This window comes from Eptatretus burgeri, chromosome 14, assembly GCF_056783735.1.
Source record: "Eptatretus burgeri isolate ZD-2024b chromosome 14, Ebu_testis_v1, whole genome shotgun sequence".
Taxonomy (NCBI): Eukaryota; Metazoa; Chordata; class Myxini; order Myxiniformes; family Myxinidae; genus Eptatretus; species Eptatretus burgeri.
In genome coordinates, this window is record NC_140974.1 from 21,244,782 (window position 1) to 21,269,972 (window position 25,191).

The 25,191-nt window shown below is 42.9% G+C and overlaps 2 protein-coding genes across 5 annotated transcripts in view; both read right to left on the minus strand.

Annotated features, from left to right (window-relative positions):
• LOC147012760 (uncharacterized) overlaps positions 1-5,487 on the minus strand; it is a 345,711-nt gene extending 340,224 nt beyond the window's left edge. For 3 of the 4 annotated variants that reach the window (XM_085853917.1, XM_085853918.1, XM_085853915.1), the window contains exon 1: positions 5,216-5,482. In XM_085853917.1, coding sequence (XP_085710043.1) covers positions 5,216-5,360 — 145 coding nt within the window. In that variant the 5' untranslated portion in view covers positions 5,361-5,482. Of the gene's footprint in view, positions 1-5,215 lie in introns of all 4 variants that reach the window. The other variant, XM_085853922.1, reaches the window with a different exon arrangement.
• Positions 5,488-6,654: 1,167 nt separating this feature from the next.
• The window catches only part of LOC147012762 (voltage-dependent P/Q-type calcium channel subunit alpha-1A-like), a gene marked incomplete at its 5' end in the record, with an annotated part of 328,227 nt that continues 309,690 nt past the window's right edge, over positions 6,655-25,191 (minus strand). Inside the window, 6 exons of the mRNA XM_085853452.1 lie at positions 6,655-8,219; positions 10,680-10,867; positions 12,056-12,266; positions 15,312-15,347; positions 17,285-17,386; positions 23,812-23,926. Of these exons, the coding sequence (XP_085709578.1) occupies positions 7,797-8,219; positions 10,680-10,867; positions 12,056-12,266; positions 15,312-15,347; positions 17,285-17,386; positions 23,812-23,926 (1,075 nt within the window). The remainder of the gene's footprint in view (positions 8,220-10,679; positions 10,868-12,055; positions 12,267-15,311; positions 15,348-17,284; positions 17,387-23,811; positions 23,927-25,191) is intronic.

The window sequence follows — 25,191 nt, forward strand, 5'->3', positions numbered from 1 at the left end:
TGGGGAGAGATAAAGCTGGGGTATATCCATTGGGAATGTCAAGGTCTCGAACCTCGAATTCCCAGATGATGCAGTCATCTGTGCGGATACTCTGGATATCCTTTTGGGGGCCCTCGAGGTGCTGAATGAGGAGTCGGAGCCGCTGGGATTACGTATTTCCTGGGTCTAAACTAAGGTCCAGGCTTTCAATGATATCTTGGATGCTGCTGTCCTGTCTGTTCCTGTTTGTGGTGAGGATGATGAGGTCACGGAGAGATTCACTTCCCTTAGCAGTGATCTTCATGTCTGTGCTGTCTGTGAGCCAGAGGTCAACAGACGTCTGTGTCGGGCCTGCGGAGTCATGGATTCAATGGATTATGCGGTGTGGCGCTGCCGTTACCTGTGCAGGAGATGGAAAGTCTGAGTCTTCAGGTCCTTGGTGCTTCCAGTCTTGCTCTATGGATGTGAGACTTGGACTCTGACCAGTGATATGAGACAGAGACTTAATTCCTAATTCGTTTTGTACGAGGTTTCTTCGTAGAATCCTTGGCTATCGCTGGTCAGACATTGTGTCTAACGAGTGGTTGCTGAGAGAAACTCAAATGAGATTTGTTACCTGCGTAGTCCGTGAGTGTCAGCTGCGGCTGTATGGACATGTGGCTCGTTTTCCTGATGCTGATCCTGCTCACCAGATTCTCTCAGCGAGGGAGTCTCGTGAGTGGAGGAGGCCAATGGGCTGAACACGTGCCTTGTGGTTGCAGCAGGGTGATCAGCATTGCAGCAAGGAGATGGGGACGGGCCAGGCATCTGCCTGGGGGATGGCCAGACGGAGGCCCCTGGAGTACTGGTGGAAAGTGGAAGCAGCTACGCACTGCTCCAGCACAAGCTCCCATCCCTGACCTAACCTGAAGGTTGTGGTAAAGTTTCATCGAAATTGTACGTGGGGTTTCGGAGAAGAAAGGAAATACCTATTTTGGGGGGGGGGGGCGGCCAACTCCCCCTCCCCTTCGACCCCTTTAGTGAGTGCAGATTTTGATGTGGTCAATACTCCTTTGTTAGGCATCAGATATGAACTTTTTGGCCAAGTTTCATCAAAATCGTGTGTTTGGTTCCAGTGATAATGACTGAAGTGTTTTCGTTTATGTACTCACTGACTGACTCACTTACCTACAGACACTCCTCGTTCACATAAGCTCACCGGAATAAAGTCCAGGTGAGCTAAAAATGGGGAAATTAACCAATTCTACTGAAAGACCAAAAAAGCAGGACATGTTCTTTCCACTGAAATTTTGAGATCACCGTTACCCATCCCTCCCAAACTCGTTTTCCTTTCTGCCCTCTTCTTCCCCAATCCCATTCTTTCTGCGACTGTTTCTGACAGCTTTTAACGAGGTAATTGCAAACTAAATACATTATTATAATTTGAAATCGCCTTTTGATTTTGAACTGAAGTTCTTTAACTCACGCCTATCTATACTATAAGAATAAGAGAGCCATTTTTCTCAGGCATGACGAAACGGATCTACGTCGAACTTCCAGAGATTCATCAGTGAGTGCAGGGAAGTGTTTTATGACAAATATATATATATATATATATATATATATATATATATATATATATATATATATATATATATATATATATATATATATATATATATATATATATATATATATATATATATATATATATATATATATATATATATATATATATATATATATATATATATATATATATATATATATATATATATATATATATATATATATATATATATATATATATATATATATATATATATATATATATATATATTTATATATATATATATATATATATATATATATATATATATATATATATATATATATATATATATATATATATATATATATATATATTGTTATGGTTGAGGAAATTCGCAAACCACCATTCAGGTCCCGTAGGTGAGATATCTCTGTAAGTACATGTGTAGTTAGCCCCAAACCCGTTGTTTAGAGGGAATAAATGTGATTCATTCGGGCTGCGACCCTTTGAGATAGTTGTTTTTCTGTTCTATCTTTATTTTGAACCAACCACGTCTCAACCGCCATCACACAACAACCACCAACCGCAACGCCGCTTCACAACAACAACGCCAAGAGCCACGACCTTTACCTTCACAACTCGCTCCCGCAAACATCGCATCACGCCATTCCAAATGTCGCCATGGCCATAAACCACCACAATGAACCCTCCACCACCTTCACCTCTCCTCCTTCTGCGGCCATTCCCGCACCGCTTGTGGGCACCGAGCGTGAGGCTGTCCTGGCCTCGTGCGGGACGCGCGCCGAGCCGCGGGTGCAAAGTGCGGCCTTACCGAGGAGAATTTGGATCAGGAATGATACACGCCCACTTCTGATCCGTCCAATCAGCAAGCGCGGGGCATTTGGCGTCGCCTCCAGGCGCGTCGGTGTAGAATCGATAAATGCAAATTCTAGGATCAGGGGAGACTCACGCCCCTTTTTCTCCGTCCAATGGGCGAGCGTGGCTCCACCCCCGAGCTCGTTCTGATCCAGAAATTTGCATATGGGTTCTCCTGCCAGACTATAAAGCGCCGAGCGCGGGGCGAATTTAGTCAGTTTCGGAAAAGGTCGGTTTTGGAGAGCAGAGTGTGGCAGCGGCAGAGTGTGGAGTTCGAGGCAGTCAGTTGGAGAAGAGTCAAGGCGAGTTTGCGAAGAGTCAAGTCGGGTCTGGAGGAGAGTCAGTCTGTCGGAGGTCGGAGTCTGGCGGGGTTCGGGGTCTGTCAGGGAGCTGCAGAGAGAGGAAGCCTGGAGCCTGGAGCGCGGTCGAGGTGATTTGCTGCAGTCGGCTGAGGAGAATTGCAGAGGGGACCGGATAGCTCGGGTCCGAGGCAAGGAAGACGGCGATCGGCGACGAGCTCGCAGTGGAGTCGCTCGTCGCGGGACCCAAGCAAGCCATCTATCCTCTTGCTCCAGAGCATCAACAATTCCCCCCTTTTTCCCCCCCGCGCTGAGATAGTGCGAAAAGGGGGCCCCGTTCCCACCCCACTCCAAGCAGCGCCAACGAAACCCGCAAAGGAGCGCGGAGTCGGGGCACCGCCGCGTCGCCACATTTGCGGCTCATCACAAAGACACGGGTAGGATCCACCCGGTCTCGCGGCCCACAGGCCCCGTCTGTCCCCTTGTCTTTGAGGGTGGCCCTTTTCTTTTGCTTTTGATTAAATGTGTTGTCGGCACCGTCTGTAAAGTAAAACTGTGTAAGTGTTGCCGTGTGCTTGCGTAGTCGGTAGTAGATCTGCATTGTTGTGTTTCTTTTGTTACATCTGCTTTTGGTGCATAATTGTTGTAATTGTATATGTGTGCTCTCCGTGTGCCGCGGAATAAATGTGCATTATGTTGAACTGTTTTTCCCGTTTCGCTTCATCTTTTCTTTCATTGAATCTCCATCTTACTTCACGTTAAGGGTTGGTAGTGGGCTTAATACGCCCGATAATTAATCGGAACCGTCGAGGTCGACGATAACACCGCTCGGCTATCCCGCTAGTACGGAACGGGTCGCTTAAGTGGCCCATGTCCGGAGTCGACCTGCGGCGAGGTGCGATCGCCCGGTCTACCCTCCGCGTGGGTACTTAGTTAGGTCGAGTTTGGCAAACAACCCTATCCCACGCGCGGGGCCGATTGGCACGATCGTGGTGAGGCCGAAAGGCCCACCCGTGACTAGCTCCTGGCATTAGTCCGAGAGGGTCACGACAGAATTGTCCGTCCGGTGGGCGACGTGCCGCGATTCGAGTTACGTGGCCGCTCGCACGCCGGCGGGCGCGAATTCGCAACAATATATTTGAAAAAAGAAAAGTTTGATTTTTTTTTAATCGCTATATCATGCCTAAGCCTTTGTAGCTATGTGAAAAGTCATAATAAATGATCCCCGACCCCATTCCTTAGTGAGTGTAGGGAAGTGTTTTCAGGCCCCCATAAAACCATAAAAAAAAACCCAAAAAATCTTCAAAATGCCAACAGGATTAGAACAGCACCGGGCAAAGTCGGGTACCCATGCTTGTCCTTTCTAAACGGCCCAATTAATTCAAGGCTCCCTTCACTGTGATGGCTTCTGGCTTGTGGCACCGAGCCTACAAAAAATTGTCCTTGTCCTCTGGGGAGGTGTGAGATCCAGAAACATTTGCTTATAAAGCTAATGCAGTACAAGCTGTGTGCTAGTAGGATGTCCTAGAGGTACATACACTTGCCTCCAAGCTGTCTAGTCTGGGTTCGAATCCTGACTCAGGCTAGAACCGTTATCCTGCTGTTTCACAGGCAGGGTGATTCTTCAATGTATGTGTACCGTCTGTTGTATGGACGTTAAACTCGGCATCCCGTCTTCCGACATTATGGGATATTAAATATTCCACGATGTCCTTCACGATGATGAGGTGAGTTATCGCAGGCATACTGAACAAATTACAAACTCCTGCCTGAACCTCAGTCGAACGTCAGGCCTAACCAGCCGGTTCGTGAAAGACTTGGGCCACAACTTCTCCCAGCTAACCACACAATAACGTAGGAATAATCATTTGTCATTAAAGACGTAGAAGAAGAATCGCAGTGCAAGCTCCACCTGAGTTGCATGCTTTGCAATCAGTAAGCCTTCGGTGGTTTTCTGATCACACAAATCATACAATTAAATATGGCCATGGGACGCTTATGAGTTATGACATAACAACCAACATCTATTTAAGCTTCTTCTTCGCTCAACAGGTCAGACCCCTCAACCTCCATGAAAAATAATTAAATTGCAGTCATGGGACCTTTCAAGAAGCTCCAGCACCAACCTGGATCAGCCCTCCTGTGTGACCCTTACTCACGGTTCTCAATGACCTCGCAAAGCACGAGTTCTCTCCTCCATTTCAGTTCCAGCTCATACATGGTTTACATAACATATAATGCACTTATAAATACCCCATATTAAACAACTGGACTTTCGAACAAATATAACGTGAAAACTCGAAACGTGCGATTTAATATTAGACGTAATTACAAAGGAAAGGTCGTGACTATGATATTGGCGATATGTATTTTTATCTGCAGGGGCTTTCAGCGATCAAGTAAAGCACGCAGCGAATACTTTCCCATATGTCCGCCCCAGCCAGATAACTAGCAAAAACTCAATGTCAGAGGATCCATGCCAACATGCAGAGGGTTAGCCTTGCACGAGCTAATCATGTACGACCCTCACCTGGAGTTGACCCCGATCCACCATCCACTTCGACGCTGTTGGGTGAAAGACGACTGTGTCGAGCCTCCACGGGGTGGCCTGCGAACGGTGCCACCAAGAGGGTGGACAGCAGGACAACATTCCTCCAGGAGGTGCGTGAGGTCATATTTGGCACGGTTCACAGGAGTGGCAAGCGAGAAGAGTTTATAATCAGGTAAGGGAAGCAAATCGAACGAAAAGACAAACACCCATGAAGTGCTCAATTCACGGTTTGCTCGCCCTGGCCTCGCCTTCAGCTTTTCAACCCTCCTCCCACTTTTTCCTCCTCTGCAGCCGCTCGTACGGAGCTTGAGAGGCGGTAGGTCATGATGATGTCTGGAGTGGCATTACAGGTGGTGGGAAAGGAGTGTAATCAATGACGTGCTGATGGTAGAAGGAAGAATGAGGAAAAAATATAACTGTTTGACTTACAGGGACGGAAATACCATTCCAAAACTGAAGTACATTCGAGGTCGGATCAAAAGACCTCATTTATTAAACCAAACGCTGCCGGAACAGGCCATGCAATTAGGTCATCCATCTCGCATGCAGACGGATAGTGAAGTCCTGCACCGTGCATGGCAGCTCTTCACCTCCTCGCTCAACACGGAGACCCATCATGGGAAGCTCGTAGTCACCTGACGAGGTGCGGGTTTCGCGTTACACACACATCTGTACTATTGGCCTTCATGCACAGGGAAGGACCTTTCTCAGTTCTTTTGCATCTAAAATGGCACAAAATTGCCTGAAATTGATATATATATATATATATATATATATATATATATATATATATATATATATATATATATATATATATATATATATATATATATATATATATATATATATATATATATATATATATATATACCTGTTTTGATCGTTTATGAAGTCCAACGGGAACAGTTCCCAGGATAGAAACAAACAACAAAAACAAAGGAACTTTTGCCTGTTCCCAAAAGAGAACGATTCAAGTTTAACAAAATCTCAATCCGGCTTCCCGAGTCACATAACTTGGTCCATTCTCAAAACTTCTGAAATGCTTTAACATTCATCGGCACGAAGTAAGATACAAAATATTAAAAAGGAGAGAAGACGTGCGCTAAAATCCACGTTTCCTGGAAAAAAAGAGAAATTACATGATATAGGATTTTTTCCAAAGGGGAATGGGGGGAGGGGGGAGGCCATGATCCACCATGTCCCGGAGAGTCCCACGGGGAGAGGAGTGGGGGGGGGGACATCATCCACCACGTCTCAAGTGTACGTGATCCAAGATGTACTGGAGCGACAACGTCCCAGAGTGTCATCAGCGGGGGAAGGGGAGACGTGATCTACCATGACCCAGAGTCTGCAGGGGATCATGATCCACGAGTGTCCGCAGGGAGACGTGATACAAGTCACGAAGTGTCCATGGGGGATGTGATCCAAGATGACGAATTTTATTGTTACGTTATGTCCATCATCATCATCATCATCTTAAGGAACGTACATACGAGGTTACTGCTACAGGGAAAGGCCAATGTCAAGGTGACGCTTGTTACTTGCAATGCTGTTGCTTTAGTGCGTTGATAACCATTACACGATTTTTCACTGACTCCAGATGTGTAATAATAATAAAAACAATAGTAATAATAATAATGTACGAGAAACAAAATTGTGAAAATTGGTACCGTGTTGCACGTGACCAGTGTGACTCGGGTGGATGATAAATAACACGTCGAAAATGCACCACACCGTAAACTCCCTGATAATGCCCAGGTGTTTCCATATATCTGTGTACCTGATCACGTGATGTTTGCCTTGTTGCATGTCAGATTCCCTAACTAAATCACCATCGTGTCGCATGATCGATCGATGATCTATAAGGGACAGAGTGTACACCCACGTTAAAATAAAATAAAAAACTCCATCGGATTTTCAAAAATTCCAGTTGGGATTATGGGTAATGATTTGCATTCAGGTGGAAGTTAAAATTGGATATTCAATTTGGGGGAAGTGCAATGCAGGGTCCAATAAAATAACTAATTCTGCATTATATTATCACAGGTTATGCAATAATGAACACAACGTCGCCATTTGCCATAATAATACTGGCATATCGAGCTGGTGATTCAAAAGAAAGAAAGAAAACCTTCCAGAGATGATTGACCGCTCGATCTCCAAGGCATGGGCAGATTACATTCCGATTTGAAAATCATCGGAAGTGAACGGTTGTGCCAGACAAACTGGCGGTAGGAGCATTAGAGGATGATAAAAAGTGAAAGGATTTTGGGGAAAAGATTCGAACAGTCCATCTGCACAAAACAAGGAACCAACTAGGATTGAAAATACACATTTCCAACATCAGCAAGGAAATGAGCCAGGTCACACTACTACCCCTCCCCACATCCTCACCAACTATTTACATTCCCCAAATTCAGTTCAAAACATATCAAACAGTCACTCAGTGGTAATGAGTCAACTCAGCCCCATGAAGCTAAAAAAAATGCTCTCTCGGGGGAAGATCATTTGGCCAAAGGACCAGGAGGACCCATTATGATTTTCAGATTCAAGTTTTCATCTAGCACCAGTCACTGGAGCTGCTGTCCTGCCGGCTGCCCGGCCTTTCTCCGGCTCTCCCGTTCGGAACCCCTGTGGGACCTGCAGCCGCGAGCTCACAGAGCATTGAGGAAACTTCGTGAGCAGGAGGTGGGAGCCCGAGATATGGGTCCGAGGCATGATGCATTGACGTACTGAGAGCGTGGGAGCTGCGGCGCCGAACATCAATCGTCTCTCTACCCCACTCGTGTCCCTCAAAGACCATCGAGCAGATACGCCTTGGTGGAGAGACCTGGTGTGGCGCAGACACAAGCACATTGGGACGTGGCATGCTTGGTGTTGCAGGCAGCTGACGTTGAACTCGCTGCGGGCTGGTGTTGGGTGAGGGGAATCCTGGACTCGGACTTCGGCTTTTGCCGGCGCTACCACCATGCAGGAGTGAGGCCTGTGGGGACAAGTAGCAAATTCATTGGATGCATGCAGATTGAGTAGATGGCGCACTTCCATGGTGTACAAATTTGACTGACTCAAATAATTTGTGTGAGGTCTCCGTTTGTGTCATTTGCGTCAACTGACTTCCATGATCATTGTAATAGTCCACTGGTAACTAGAGGGGCTTTGCACCTGTTACACCCAAATGCACCACTTCCCTGGTTCAGCCAAGGGTCTCAACCACCAACAGCTGCTTTATTCCATTGGGGGCAAGATCACGAAGGAAAGCCATGGCTTTTAATTGAGTTGATCTAAAGTAGCTGCTGAACAATTATATTTTTAGCAGTCCCAGATGCCGTGTTTTCTGTCTGGCACCGCATGACCCCGTGTACACTGGATGTGACCGATCATTTTGAATTTCGATCCGTGAAAGGACTCGCTTCCACCACACTAACCCTGAGCTGTAGTTAAAGTGCAGGCTGCAAAAAGTTTCCAATTTGACTTCTGGCAAATGCGCTTGCTATTGTGTGGTTCTTCCTTACCCGGAAGGTGTTACGTGTTTCCACTAAGCTCCACTTGTCTTAGCTGGTGAGAACCCTTGCAGATCATCTGTGTGAATCATATGCGGCTGACCCTGATAACGTTTTACATCACTATGGGTCTCGGTTAGACATCATACTTGCCAAGGGTGAAGTACTAAAGATCACATGCAAGACAAAAAAACCAGAGATGAGTTTCAGATTTGAAAAAAAAAATCCCCAAAATAGAGTAATATTGGCAAGGTTCTTCCCCCTCGCCCAACCCACTTTACTTTCCAAACCACCTGTACAACCTCCTTAGTCATAGCTATAATGTTCAGTATCCTGAACATCTAAACCAGAGGGATCCTTTGGATAAAGGCCGAGTAAGTTGGATACTCTGATGTAATTGTGCAAAAAAGGAAAACACCAGCTTGGGTTGTAAATTACGAAAATAATCATGTTAATGTACTCAGGGTGTTCTTGGTAGTCTACATAAACCAACTGAAGGCCCAAAATAAAAAAAAAACAAAAACACACAAGTCCACTTTTCGGGAACCACAATAATTGCATGGGCTCATAATTGAATCCCCATTTTTCTTGGTGTATAAACAACGCACGTCTCCATTTTACAGGCATTTTTTCATTAAACAAAACATGCCATACATAATCAACAGAGTTACTTCAACTCCTGAAATGGTGTTGGTGGACTCCTCCAAGTTCAGGGATTCAACACACAATATATTTTCCTTTCCTTTACAAGACTCCTTCATTCTCAACATTTGCTTCCATTAACCTCTTGCTCTATCTCTCTCTTTTTATTCTTTTACAACTGAACTTGTGCCTAAAGATCAAAATGGCCATGAAATCGCTACCTCACATACCTGTAGAGAAAGGGGGTACATCTGATGGCAGCAAGCAGCTGTTAAAAAGGTGTTTCTCATCTGGATCCTGATAATACGAGTGATTGTCATATTGGGACGAGAAATAAATTGACGGATCAATGTATTCCAGATGACTTCCTCTGTGGGTCTGTTTTCCCAGCTGTCTGGTCTTTGATGCTGCCATGATCTCCCTTGCCACCCGATTCTCCTGATTCAGGTGTCTTGAATTAAACCTTTTATTACTGTTAAATGCTTCCTGACCACCCGCCAAATTACATGCAGGCCACTAGATTCTTGCAGGCCAATAAGAAGTAAACAGGTTACCTGTTGATTGAAGGTTTGCCATGCTATAGCTTGACAGACATATTCTGCCAAGCGGTTGACTCGACTGGACCAGTCCGAAGATGCAGAGCATGTTGCTGAGACAAACGCGGATCTCAAAATTGCAAGTCAATTCTAGGTTGAGTGCTTGTCGAGGCAAATTGAAATGCCTTTTTGTTGTTGTTGTTGTTGTTGTTGTTGTTGTTGTTGTTGTTTGAATACAGGCATCGAGGCTCATGGAAGAACATAACAACAAGAGGCAATCAATAATCTCGTGACATATATAAAAAAAACACCCTCCACATTTCTCAAGACGTCTGATAGAAAGCCGACAAGATTTTTGACGAGATCTCATGGGAAATTACCAAAAGGGATGATGTGGATAGTGATGTAGGATTAAGTTTTAAAAGTCTAATCTTTTGCGCTCAGGAATAGCCAAATGGTGTGTACTCTTTGTGATGGACGGTTCACGATTACAAGCAAGCACTGAAAAAAAATGTTTTATCCTCCTTTAAATGAAGTTTCCCAGCAGGCATGTGCAACAATACAAGGTCACGAACTTGTGTTACTGTAGTGAAGCAATAGAGTTGTATGAGATAATGATATTGGACATTGAAATTGAGCATGGCTAAGCAACTCTTCCAGAATATTGGAGTGAAAGAATTCACGTGATTATGAAATTGTCGCCCCAACACCAATTCTCGAGAGTATCTCTTGTCACAAATAATGACAATGATGAAAACAACACACCTGCTTCCCACACACAATGCTCGAGCTGGGGGAGCATTTCCAATGACTTTTGCCTGGAAAAGAGCGTGGACTCCGACTTCTTGGTTTTCCAAAACTCTCCAGATGTGCAAAACTCCTCCTGCGCGTGGTTCGACTCCGTTCTGTACCGAGCTGTGGCCCAGCTTCAAAAAATGGCTCTGGTTGAGAACCTGATGGAGAGAGAGAGACAGGCAGGCAGGCAGACAGACAGACAGACAGACAGACAGACAGACAGACAGAGAGAGAGAGAGAGAGAGAGAGAGAGAGAGAGAGAGAGAGAGAGAGAGAGAGAGAGAGAGAGAGAGAGAGAAGAGAAGAGAGAAGAGAGAGAGAGAGAGAGAGAGAGAAGAGAGAGAGAGAGAGAGAGAGAGAGAGAGAGAGAGAGAGAGAGAGAGAGAGAGAGAGAGAGAGAGAGAGAGAGAAGAGGGGAGGAGAGAGAAACAGCAATGTGAGACGAGAAAGAAAGAAAGAAGAAGTTGGGACAAAAATAATACAAGTACTGTATCAGATCTGAATAATTCCAACAATCTCTAAAATCATATGGAGATAGGAAGGGAAAGCAATGTCATCACGGACTACACCTTCCAAAATGTCTGTATTTGTATTGAATATATTTGACTGCAAGTTCGGAAGGTCGACTATCAATGCATTTCCATTAACAGATGTTCGAGATCAACATGCAGTCTCCACTTGAAAGATCTGCACCCCAATCTGGTTCTGGATAGAAGCCACGTTCTTATTTGTGTGCACCAAGGTTAGTGTGACCGGTGACTGAAATCCTTCCCTTACATTGCTGTTCCACGTGTCAGATTCAAAAGCCTGAAGATGCCGGTTAATCTAATCAATCACCAATTAAAGCGTTGAAATTCCTGAGCAGGACTGGTCACTTTTGGTGACTCGTCTGCTGGGTCAAGATTTGAGACCCAGTGTTTGTTTTTCTTGGACAACTGACATTCATCTTCAGAGGAAGGATGGGCATCAAGAACCAGAAACTTCTTACACAGCCATTGATGGCCTGGTTGATTCACAATATTCTTTAGCTGACAGCTTCCTAATCATTCTGTTCTGTCCCATCCTTGTGTTAATTTATTTTGCAACAACCATTTCCACACTCTGTTGCTGGTGTTTTTCTGCCTTGAGTGATGTTTGGATATACACCACCAGCGACCTTGCCGGAGACCATGAGATTAGAGTTTTAAGGTGTATAAGGTGCTGAGCGAAGGTGGTAAGAAGGTTTTAAGGCAGTAAGCAATGTTTAAAAAAATTAAAATTAGACAAATAATCACAGGTAGAGACACGTGCATAAATTTTATCTGAGTTGACATCACTAGAGTGATAAAAGTAAAGCAAATACATACCACTTAGTATTTCTGTTGGACTTCTTGCTTGCTCCCACACTTTCCCCTCTCCAAAACTGCTTACAGAACTAGCTGGTGAGGGTTCACGTGACTGAATCATCACTGGGACCACTCTGTCCAGTGAGAAGTCTGCCAGGCTTGCACCTGGTTCCGCTTCCACGGAGCCAAAAAATGATAGCGAGCGTCGAATGGGACTGGTAGTGTGGCTCGGCTGGATTGAGAGACAAGGAAAATACTGTTTTGAAATTGATAACGCCACTATACTACTCCATTTCATAAAAACTTCCTTTGATTTCTCACGAGATCTGATAGATACATGAAAATGTCATCAGATCTCAAGAAATGCTTTGGAAAGGTGGTATCCTTGATGGATGTGGGTTCTTCTGACGAAACGTGCTTTTTAACATCATTCAGCACTCGATAAGAGGACTAGCATTTGCCAATTTTTTTTTTTCAGTCTTATGGCCTTTTCCATTTACCCCTCTCGAAGCTTCCACCTGTATCACAATGTGTCTTTAGTTTCAGTAATTTTTGCACCGATTTTATGTAGTGCAGTGATGTTGGCAGATTTGCAAGCAGAGGGAAGAAGACATAGCGCAAATGACAGGGTGAAAAGGGCAGAGAGAGGATGTGCAAGAGCAGCAGAGCAGGTTTTTAGGACACGTGAGCTGATGCTGCCTGGTCCATTAGCAGAGTCACAGTCGAGGATGGAAAGAACCTTCTCCGCCTTCTCAGGTGAAAAACACACAGAGTCCACGAGCAGTTGGGTATGACAGGGAAGAATGAGTACTGAGAGTGAGGGGTTTACGATGCAAGATGGTAGAATCTTTGAAACTCATTCCCTCCCCATATGTGCCATGCATCCCCTTTTCTTTGAACAAGGGTGCAGAAAGACCTTAGATGCAAGAGGAGGCCATTTGTCTCAACAAGCCTACACTAAAGCTTGAAATATCTGACCTTTCTCAGCGGTCTCCCATGCAGGTACTGTGTCCATACTTCCTTAGCTTCCAAGATTGTCTCCTGCTCTTCCTCTGCTCCCAGTGGTTCATCTGGTGATATGCTTGTGAAAGTTAACACCTCCCCAGATATTCTCAAAGCTGCCTCAATGCCATTGAGTCTGGCATTTCACTCAGGCAGATTGGCAGGGACTGCAAGCACCAATTTCTCCTCAGCAGTGGTCTTCAATATCGACTGCCCCTGATGTTATCAGCCTGGGAATTCTTCCACAGAAACTGGCTCTCTCTCAGGTACAGATTCATCCCATCTCATTTCAATTATCCTACCCTTCTTCCTGCCCATGGTACAATGAATAATGTGCTGAGACAGTCGCTCAGAAACAACTTCCCTTCTCTTTCTGGATGGCAAATCTGACCGAAGGCAATGCTAGTGCATTCCAAAAAGTCCGCAAAAAGTGTGTGTTCACTCTTAGGAAAGCCAGAAAACAAAACAACAAGCCAGAAAACACCTGTCCAACCTCAATAATGAACTTTCAAACTTGTCTCTCTCCTCAAAAACTAGGTGGTGCCTTGGTAAGTCTGGATGTGGGAGTATGCTCCCCTTCCATCTCTTCCCTCTCTTCAAATGACAACACAGCCGACAACACTCGAGAGAAGGCTGAATGTCTCATTTCTGTGTTTGCTTCCAAATCTTGTTTCACCAACCCCTCGCTCTCAGTAGCCATCCTTCCCTGTCATACCCAACTACTCCTGGACTCTGTGTCGTTTGCACGTGAGAAGGTGGAGAAGGTTCTTTCAAACCTCGACTGTAACTCTGCTACTGGACCAGTTGGCATCAGCTCACATGTCCTAAAACCTGCTCTGCTGCTCTTGAACATCCTCTCTGACCTTTTTTTTACCTGTCATTTGCCCTTGGTCATCTTCCATCTGCTTGGAAATCCACCAACATCACTGCACAACATAAAAAAGGTGCAAAGACTGATCCCCTCAACTTCAGACCACTCGGATTATTTCCAATCATCAGCAAGGTCATGAAATACATAATCGCAGTTGATAAGAAATCCTTCCTTTTCTTAAACAACCTCATCTCAGATGACCAATTTGGTTTCAGATGAGGTCACTCCACCTTGGGCATGCTGCTTCGACTCATCAAACAACCTCCTTTTGATGAAACTACCTAAATCCAGGATCGCTGCTCACCTCCACTCATTTGTACCTCGTTTTTTCTCACCTGTGGAACCAACTACCACATCCTCTTCAATCTCATTCTTTCTTCCATGTCTTCAACCATCATCTCAAATCGTCCCCAATCCAAAACCATGATATTTCCTTCCCTCATTAATCCCACCCAAATCCATCCTCCTTCCAATTTTCCAGTTTTCCCTCCTTGGAGTTTCCTTCTGCATCTATCTTGTCCACCTGATGTATCCGCTCTGTCAAAAGTGTCCACCCCAATGCATGCTTGTTTTGCGTCCTGTTTTTGCCTGTTACATCCTGATACATTCAGTGTACTAACTCTTCCACAAGCCTCGACGATGTATACAAAAAAAAAGGGATCAGACGAGATCGGGCGAAATCGGGATGGTGAATGTCATACCTGCTTAGCTTTTCCACCCTTTCTTTCTGTTTGTTTTCTTCTCTCTCCGTTTTCCATTTATCCATTTACCTTCCTACCTCGCATACAGAGCATGTAGATGACCTAGCATGAGATCATCCATTGTTTTTAAAAAAAAATCTATTCAAAACATTACTTGGCACCCCATAGTCAGTCTCACTATGCAAGTATGATTTATGAAAAACTCAGTATTCTTCATGTTTGGAAGCAGATGCAGATATGTAGCTTCAATTGCCCGATACTGATTTATAATTCCCCAAACCGTAGACGTTCCAATGTTCCAAGGATTTTAACAGCAAGACTTGGAAAACAATGAGCTCAGTCCCTGGCTCTAGGTACTCTATTTGGGATGAGGAATAGATCTGTGCAATATGAAAGCTAAATGTTCAACGGTTTTTTGAAATATCAGGTACACAAAAGTACGTGGACGGATGATCGGTCGGTTGGAGTTAGCTCATTTTAATGCCCCCGTCTCCGACTTTGTCGAAGGGGCCGGTGACAAAACTAATCACTATCGCGAATTATATACAGAATGTGTCATGCTCACATTGTGAACCATTATTTTAGAAGCATGTTAGAGACATGCTGAAAATTAACCGTTTACTTTAGAAATCAAATTGGAAGGTAATATAAGTACAGTGTAATCTGTGCTCGTGTATCCATCTATGCGTATTTGTATACGTACCGAAAGCAGGGTTTGCTGATCAACTGGCTGGCTTTTCTGCAGAAGATACACCGCATCGCCAGAAAGCCACCACGTGTGAGGGTAAGGAAAGAGGTGGGAGAAAATATGATGATACATTGTGGGGACGGAAGTGACTGAAGAAGTTTCTATTCGACTTCTTCTTTTGTATGCAGCACTTGGCAGTGCCCCCTGTAGATTAGAGCAGAAATTTGGAATTTCTCCAAGGTGCCGGTGATAGTTCACTTACTCTTCTTTTAATGTCAAACAACTAATGCCGGCAGATGGGACAATAAGTTCAGCACCCTTCTGAGCGACAGCACAGACACTGATGAATTGTCCTGTCTGCATACGAAACACCAAGATTGCAGTTTTCGAGCTGTGTCAGGATGTGAACCCAGAGTAGACAGCTCGGAGGCAAGTGTGCATACCTCTAGGCTATCCTGCCAGCCCTCTATTCGGCTTTGTAACTTGCACTTGTCTGTATGGACTCAAAGAAATTCCTGGAATTTGGGGGTAAATCCCCACCTCTGAAAATTCCACCCCTCCCTGATTGCAAATATTGCATTTAATATCGTTACAGGTGACGATTTTTGTGCAGCGAATGTCAAGCGTTTTCTAATTTGCTCAGAAATCTTTCACATTTCATTACTCAAGAATGAGCATCCAAATTGTCCATACCTGGAGCATTATCCGGCACAAGCATGAACAAATAAATAAATATAGATGTGTTTAAGGTGATAAAACTCATCAAATTTAACATTTTTGAATGCAATTGAAACGCTTGTGTGCAAAAGAACGCAAAACACATAATGTCTCGATAAATGGAAAGCTTGACAAAACCGACGGAACATTGCTCCATTTTTGTGGGAATTAATAACAGGTCAGGCTGAGTGTGTCAATTGGAAAGGGTGAAACAACGTATGCTTTTAAATCCAGCTCTCTAACCCCACTGACTCAACAAAACATCCGTTTCAGCACCTACTCAATCAGCAGCTGAGTCAATCGGTAACCAAAAGTCTTTGCTCATTACGCTTTGAAGTCGCATAGTTCATGTCTCCAGCTGTCAAATTTCACACGGCCTTCTGTCAATCACGACACTGAGTGAGCACATGAATATAAAACCTAACTCTGGAACAAACATCTGCACTTGGATGTCGGACATGCCATTTTAACGGTTGTTTAATCATCATGATGACTTCAACAAGATCAAACATTCAAAGAGTCGGGTAATTTATTTTATGTCAGTTCTGTGGCCAAATTATAAATCCCTGCCGTGATCAACCAGAGTGGAGAGGGCATTGCATATGTGGCATAGCTGGGCCCACATAATTGATGTAAGCCAGAAGGCAGTTTCTGCAATTTATTTTGGGAGAGAGAGAGAGAGAGAGAGAGAGAGAGAGAGAGAGAGAGAGAGAGAGAGAGAGAGAGAGAGAGAGAGAGAGAGAGAGAGAGAGAGAGAGAGAGAGAGAGAGAGAGAGAGAGAGAGAGAGAGAGAGAGAGAGAGAGAGAGAGAGAGAGAGAGAGAGAGAGAGAGAGAGAGAGAGAGAGAGAGAGAGAGAGAGAGAGAGAGAGAGAGAGAGAGAGAGAGAGAGAGAGAGAGAGAGAGAGAGAGAGAGAGAGAGAGAGAGAGAGAGAGAGAGAGAGAGAGAGAGAGAGAGAGAGAGAGAGAGAGAGAGAGAGAGAGAGAGAGAGAGAGAGAGAGAGAGAGAGAGAGAGAGAGAGAGAGAGAGAGAGAGAGAGAGAGAGAGAGAGAGAGAGAGAGAGAGAGAGAGAGAGAGAGAGAGAGAGAGAGAGAGAGAGAGAGAGAGAGAGAGAGAGAGAGAGAGAGAGAGAGAGAGAGAGAGAGAGAGAGAGAGAGAGAGAGAGAGAGAGAGAGAGAGAGAGAGAGAGAGAGAGAGAGAGAGAGAGAGAGAGAGAGAGAGAGAGAGATACCCACGAATGATGAAGGTGACAGACGGATAATCTCTCCATACCTGGATATCAGGCACAAGTCTGGGCAGTGAAGCAGTTCTGCCTTGCACTTCCAGTGGAATGTGAAGTCGACTGTCTTGCAGCACCAGACGCATCTCCAGGACCTGTGTTCCAGATGAAAGAGCACATAGAGATTTCAGAACAAGGATGTAACAGATTGATAATACTGAATTGGCAACTTCATAGTACCTGAAGGACTATTACATTCAGAACACAAAAAAAAAAAACTGCCAAGAAAGATACAGCCAATTTCAAATTATTTGTGATCAGAGAGGTTAGTGAGACATTTTTGTTTTTTCATTGTACTGCGGCATGATACTCTGCAAGTATCAGAACAACCATATCTATATAGCTGTCTCTCTGTCTCTCTGTCTCTCTGTCTCTCTGTCTCTCTGTCTCTCTGTCTCTCTCTCTCTCTGTCTCTCTCTCTCTCTCCACAGTATGTTCAATGGTGTAAAAGAAAGTGGTCAAAAGGTGAGGGTATATGAGCGGTACACAAAAAGTAATGCCACGTATTTTATTGGTTCGCGGGTGCCAGCAGTGACCACTATTTTCGTTGTGTCTGTGTCTGTCTGTATGTCTGTCTGTCTGTCTGTCTGTCTGTTTGTGACTCTCTCCAGAGCATAGCTCCGTGACATTTGATGCGATCTTGATTAAGCTTGGACACAAGCTAGATATCATCGTCTAGTTGTCTTTTTGTATGAGGGGCATCCCACGCCCCTTGTGGGCAGAGCCACACCCACTTGAACTTTTTATTTATTTTTATTTTCTCTCTCGATTTTTTTCTCGCAATTTCATTTCCTAGAAGCTGTGAGTAATATCCATAAGTACAACATATTAAAAATCCGATTTGATTTGGTTAATTTTGATGGAAGAGATAGGTTTTTACCAGTGCCGGATTAAGCCTCGGCTGGCCCTAAGGCGCATTTTGAAATTTTGGAGAATGGCCTGAAAATTTTAAATTAGATCTCGGGCTCATGGAAATGGACCCCAGACAAAAGATAAACTGATTCAAGAACAAAATATTTAATACAAAAAAAGACAAATATTTAATGTGAAAATAAAATAGTTTATTTAATCCCTCTATACAATTTGTAGTGTATGAATATATGCATGGCAAAACACGTACAGATTTGGCACTTTGCTTTTCAGTTTACTCGACCTTAGATTGCAACCTTGCGCACTTTCACAACTGCAAACTCTTCAATTCCGGAACTGAAGTCCAATTCTCGGAGCAAATCACTTTCAATGCACAAAAGGGCCAACACACCAAGACGCTGTTGATGCATGGTAGAACGCTTCACATCTTTGATTCTCTTTAGCTGCGAAAATGAGCGTTCTCCTGAACAATTGGTTGCCATCAGTGCTAAGTATATTCGGAGAGCCACTTCAGTGTTTGGAAAGACTACATTAATTCCAGTGGTGTGCAGCAGCGCAAACATATGCTGTGCACACCCTGTTGAGGGGGAACTTGAGGGCAGTTTGTTTTTATACCAGCAAATGAACTGATGGAACTGACGTAAAATCAGTATTCAGATCCTTGTGGTACACACTGACAAGCCCTGTAATAGCAGTGTTGATATCCTCGGTCATCGAGTCAAACTCTGTCAAAACACCAAACCACTGCAGCACTACAGAATACGCCTATGTGCGTTTCTGCAATGCACTTCGCAGTTCGTCAATGATGACATAAAATGTATTAACTTTGAATTTTTGTTGGCCCGTCATCCCTTCTGTGGCATCAGTAGCATTTCCATCATTGTCATGCTTCTTACGCTTGGGCATTCACCGACTTTCGGATTTGTAAGTGCTGTTGCCGCAGCGATCACATGCTTGTTGCTCATAGAAATCAAAATTTTCTCTGCGCGCATCTAAAAACTCATTCAAACTCTTCAGCAGACAAATAGCCGGTGCTCATTCTATGGTGGCACTTTGCGATAACTTGCTGCAGCAGTTGAAGCGCTGCAAAATATCATTCAAAATTTCACACATCAGGGCAACTTCTATGGTGCCCATCATTTCTGCCAAAGAATCCGCCTCATTTCGTGTCTCCCTGTGCTGATTGTCATCTGCAGAGATCTCTTCGAGAGCACTCTGGAACTGGCGGTAACCAGGGAATAGAGCTTCAGTGGCATCAGCTCGGGCAGACCACCGGGTATCCGATGGGTGTTTCGAAACGAGGCACCCAGGTTGCTGTTCCACATGGGTCTGCAGGACACCCCAACGGTGCGTGGATAATCCGGCTCTGGTTTTTATGGTAGGGCTTTCTCAAAATCTTCCACTAACTCAATTGTACCTATCGTGGCATTGTTCAATAATGCCCGCGAACCATCGTCGCCTCCCGGCTAGTTTGATATATTTTCATTAAACCTCCGTGTTTATTTTAAGTTGCAAGTGTTATCTATTTGCCATGGGTTTAGGTATAAACCCATTGTGCTTCCGTGCATCTGTTCCGTCTGTGCTGCCCTTATCTTCCCATGCGCGCCATAATCTCCGAGAAACTCGCGTGTTCACCTCCAAGGAAAACCGCTCGGCGATCAGGCCTGGTCGGTGTTAACCACCCATCCACGACAATTGGGTCGGGGGGGGGGGGGGGGAATGAACCCAACCGCGAGGGCCATGACTATATATATATATATATATATATATATATATATATATATATATATATATATATATATATATATATATCCACAGAAGGATATTGTATATATGTATATGTATATATGTATATGTATATATATATATATATATATATATATATATATATATATATATATATATATATATATATATATATGTGTGTGTGTGTGTGTGTGTGTGTATATATATATATATATATATATATATATATATATATATATATATATATATATATATATATATATATATATATATATATATATCCACAGAAGGATATTGTGTGTATATATATATATATATATATATATATATATATATATATATATATATATATATATATATATATATATATATATATATATATATATATCCACAGAAGGATATTGTGTGTATATATATATATATATATATATATATATATATATATATATATATATATATATATATATATATATATATACATATATGTTAGATCGACTCCACTAATTTGAGCAAAAAAGCGAGAGCAGACTTTCAGGGCAACGTTTCGCCGGCTTCATCAGGCACAACAGACCACAAGCCTCGACACATTTTCGGGTTTTTTTATTTCGATACAACCATTCATTTCCGGTCATGTGCTGGTGCTCGAGGTCAAATGGAGGAGTGCATTATATTTTGCAAAAGCAAAAACAAACGATATGTGATTTGACGTTTGTTTTGATAATATATCATATTACATGTACATGTAATATTATATGTCTATGTATATGTATATGTATGTATATATATATATATATATATATATATATATATATATATATATATATATATATATATATATATATATATATATATGTGCACACACACACATACATATATATATATATATATATATATATATATATATATATATATATATATATATATGTATATATAGACATATATATTTTGATACACACACAGTATATATATATATATATATATATATATATATATATATATATATATATATATATATATATATATATATATATATATATATATATATATATATATCTGATCTTGGTATTGAAGCTGGATATGTCAGATGTGGAAATAATACCAGCTGAGGAATGAAATAGGTTCCTCTCTTCAAGGCAATGAAATTGAGACCTGCAAGACTGCTACATTGCTCATAATTCATGGTCACTGTTTTGGTATTCATCCACAGGGCTTTATGTTTGCAAGGTCTGTACATCTTCATTCTCATAACATCTGCTCAATTAATCACTGGACTCCAGTCGACACAAGAGAACAGATCCTTACACAGTGGGAAAATCAAAACCTCATCAGTTTTCCCACATTTTGACTCTCCCCCACCAATCCTTCCCCCTCCCCTTCCATCTATAAATAGGTCACAGTGAAGAATTTGGAGAGCAAGCATGGAGGTCAAAAAGAGCTGGAAAGATCGCAAAGGGATGCATGAGATGAGGTCACAGAGTCAAAGAGGTTACAAAGGATATTGAGTTCAACAGGAGGTGGTGACATGCAGCTTCTTTGAAGATGCACAAATAATGAGGAAAATGGATGAAGCTGAGGCAGGTCCTTCACAATGAGGTAAAGCAAAGACTTGCAATTCCTCAGTGAAAGTTATTATATGACAAGCAAGACCCTACCAACTAACCACATAACCACAGGAATGCCATGTGAATGAGAAACATAAATAATTTATTAACAAACAAGTTTTCCCACAGGAAAAGTGTATTGAGGCCCAAGCATTCATGTATCATCAACTCAATGTTACTTTTCTATTGTTGTCTAAGACTCACGGAATAGCTTGTGCAGAGTACGTCACAAGTCAGAGAAGGATATTGTGAGATTGCAGACAAATTAATGTAATACCTTAATTGGGATTTGAACCTGACATCCCAGCATCCTGAGCTCCATGCTTAGATGGGATAATTAAATGGAACAACAGTTGGCATGCATACAAGCAATCTTCATACCATGCATTCAATGAAACGATGAAAATTATGGCCAATTTAAAAGAAAAGTTGTATCTGAAATTTTCAGAGTAATTGTCCCTGTTTTCATGTAGAACCATATATTTAAAATATTCCAATATGACTGCCAGTCATCGTACATTTCACAAGTATAACACACCCCATTCAATGCACCATAATTTGGCTGCCATACTTCCAGTTTATTTCCCCCTCCTTCTTCTGTACTCCCCACTCCCTCTTTCTCCCCTCCTCCTCTGTACCTCTCCCTTCTCTCTCTCTTTCTCCTGACTCCCTTCTATCCCTCTCCATAAATAAATAACTATATATATATATATATATATATATATATATATATATATATATATATTAAAAAGGCTCCCCTGGCTAAACAGTTGCATAGGCTCTGCCCATTAGGTATGAGCTTAACAGAGCTGCAGTCCCCTACTTCCCAGTCGTATTGTATTGCAGCGAATACCAGGAAGGTAATTTATTTCTCAATTTTATAGAACATCCTGGAGAGATCTCAATCCACCCTGGAGAGGAAACATCCATGGACTGGTCTATAAAATTTAGAATGAAATGTCAAGGCTGAATACCCCAAGACTAGATCCCATCCTATTCCTAATATTCATCAATGATTTCTGACTCTTTGGAAAATACTCTTATCTCTTTGCCGATGACTGCACTCTCTGCCGTGACATCAATCATCCTTCTGACAGACAGGCGGCAGCCTCTTCCCTCTCATCAGATCTTGACAAAATCACAAACTGGTCAAACACTTGCAACATGACTCTCAATCCTGAGAAATCACACACACTCACTCTCTATCTCCGAAAGGACTGTTCTGCAAACCCTCCCATATACTTTCTCAACATCCGTCTGGAAGAGGTTCAGTCATGCAAACTCTTGAGACTCACTCTTGGCTACGATCTCTCTTGGGCAAGCCACATTTCAAAGTTGGCCTCCAAAGCCGGACGCTGGCTCGGTCGTGCAAAGTCCTTCTTTGGCACACCTGAGCTTCTATCTACCTGCAAGTCTTTCATCCACAGCTTGATGCCGTGGAAACCAAGGCTTTCAAGATCATGGGAATCTCTCACTATGAAGCTGACTCAATGAACCTATCACTTCATCATCGCCGATAGGTCAGTGGTCTCTCTGTCTTCTTCCGCCTCATTTCTGGTCTTGCACGCTCTGCCATCTGCATGCTCTGCGCCCCCCCCACACACACACACACACACACACACACACACACACACACACACACACACACACACACACACACACACGCACACACACACACACACACACACACACACACACACACACACACACACACACACACGTATCTGCAGGATCAAGCGGTCCACCAGCAACCTCTTCCTTGTGAAACTGTATAAATACTCTCTGCCCACCTGTGTAATCACCGTCCACACTCTCTTCAGTCTCATTCTTCTTGACCGGTCTTCAAGACAATTGTTCGCCACCATCTCAGGTTCACCCCCATCAAAAGCCATGATTTATTCTACACCCGTTAAACCACCCCCACCCTCCCAAAATTTTGCTTATGTATCCATCTTGTCCACCACTTGCGTTCTCCCGAACACTCATCGTCACCTGCATAGCTTCTTTGTTCGTCTCCGTATACCTTCTCTTTCTGCCCTGCTATTGGTGTTTTTCCTTTCTCATGCTGTTTCCCTTGCTATGTTGTGTCCTGGTTTGTTCTGTGTCCTCGCTCTTCCACGAGCCGACACCATGTATAGAAAAAAGCTTCAAGTCGAGTGAAGCGTTTTCTTGATTCACTGGGTATCCATCATACCATAAGCACCTTTATCAAATTCCCTCCATACTTCACTCTTATATAGAGGGCTCCATCTGCAAACATCCAGGCCCCTTTTTCTTTTTGATACAGGCCCCATTTTCCTTACCTGTCGCGGTATTCCCGGTGGATAACCCTCCTCAGCCTTGCGGCTTTGCCTGGCCTTTTGCACCATCTCTTGTGCCCGCTGGGTAACCCAGGATACTGAGCTCGTGAGTTCACCTCTACAGTAAAGTAGGAGTGGAACAGGGCAACAAGGAGGAACTGATTAAATTTCAATTGTATGCCCTTATGTAACGGATAATGTCATCAAGCAACCTTCATCACTGCTTTAATCCTGTGCATATTCCAAATGTGTGGCTCTCGCTTTTAAACGAATTGACCGAACTTGATTGAATTTTCCAGGATTACGCAGGAGTTGAATGCAATGTGTGCCTATTGATTGTGATTGTGTAACGGTAGTGACAGTACATTTTATGACAAATCACAATTTTATGGTCCTACTATGAGAATACATACATTCGATTTTAATGCCGCTCTTGGCGAGTATGGAGATTGCATAATGGGCATTACCACCAAAACGTTTTGGAGTTTACGTGTAACTGATAACTTTGTTTGACTGGCAATTCTTAATCGCTCCTGTAATTTGCAGGGAATGCCTGGCCTGATCTGAAAGAAACCAATATGGAGTGAGAAATACTTTTGATTATATGATAGGAGATCATTAAACTGGTTATTATTATTGATGACTCTTTGAACTCGGCAAAAATTTCTGGAATGTTTTAATTGTTGAGCTCGCATTCGTAGTAGTTACCTCCACCACAAAAAGTGGACAGAGGTTACTTTTGCACCCCTGTGTGTCTGTCTGTCTGTCTGTCTGCTCACAGACAGACAATCTCAAAAAGTTGTGCATAGATTCAGATTAAATTTGGTGGACATGTTGGGTGTATGACAACGATGAATTGATTAGATTTTGGTGAAGATACAGATCCGATCATTTTTAAAGTGATTCTTCACCGTTGAGAGTTGGGACCAAAAACGATCTACTGTATATAGTAGAGTTCCCACAATAAGGTCCCGTTGACCGTTCACAATGACCGTTTTTTCCGGGACCAAGGTTTGAAGGTTGATTTTAGTCAATTTGAGGGTGCTGATTAAAATGAGCTGGGGTGAACCTCGTGAAAATGTGGGCTGACTCGGCCAGATGCGAAAATTCAAAATGGCCGCCATGCTACTTCCAGTATATGAAAAATTGCATATCTTTGGTTCTACATGTCCGATATTTATGATTTTTGGGTCAAAATATATGTTTTGAAGGTCAAGGATGTCATATATTACCATTCCAGATTGTTATATTTAAGGGTTAAGTCACAAAATATGAAATATAACTTTTCGGGGGCCAAATCCAAGATTGTCGTCGAGTAACATCTGGAAAATAGTAAAAAATCAATTTTCTTCTCATAACATTATTGGCAGTGAATCTTTTCAT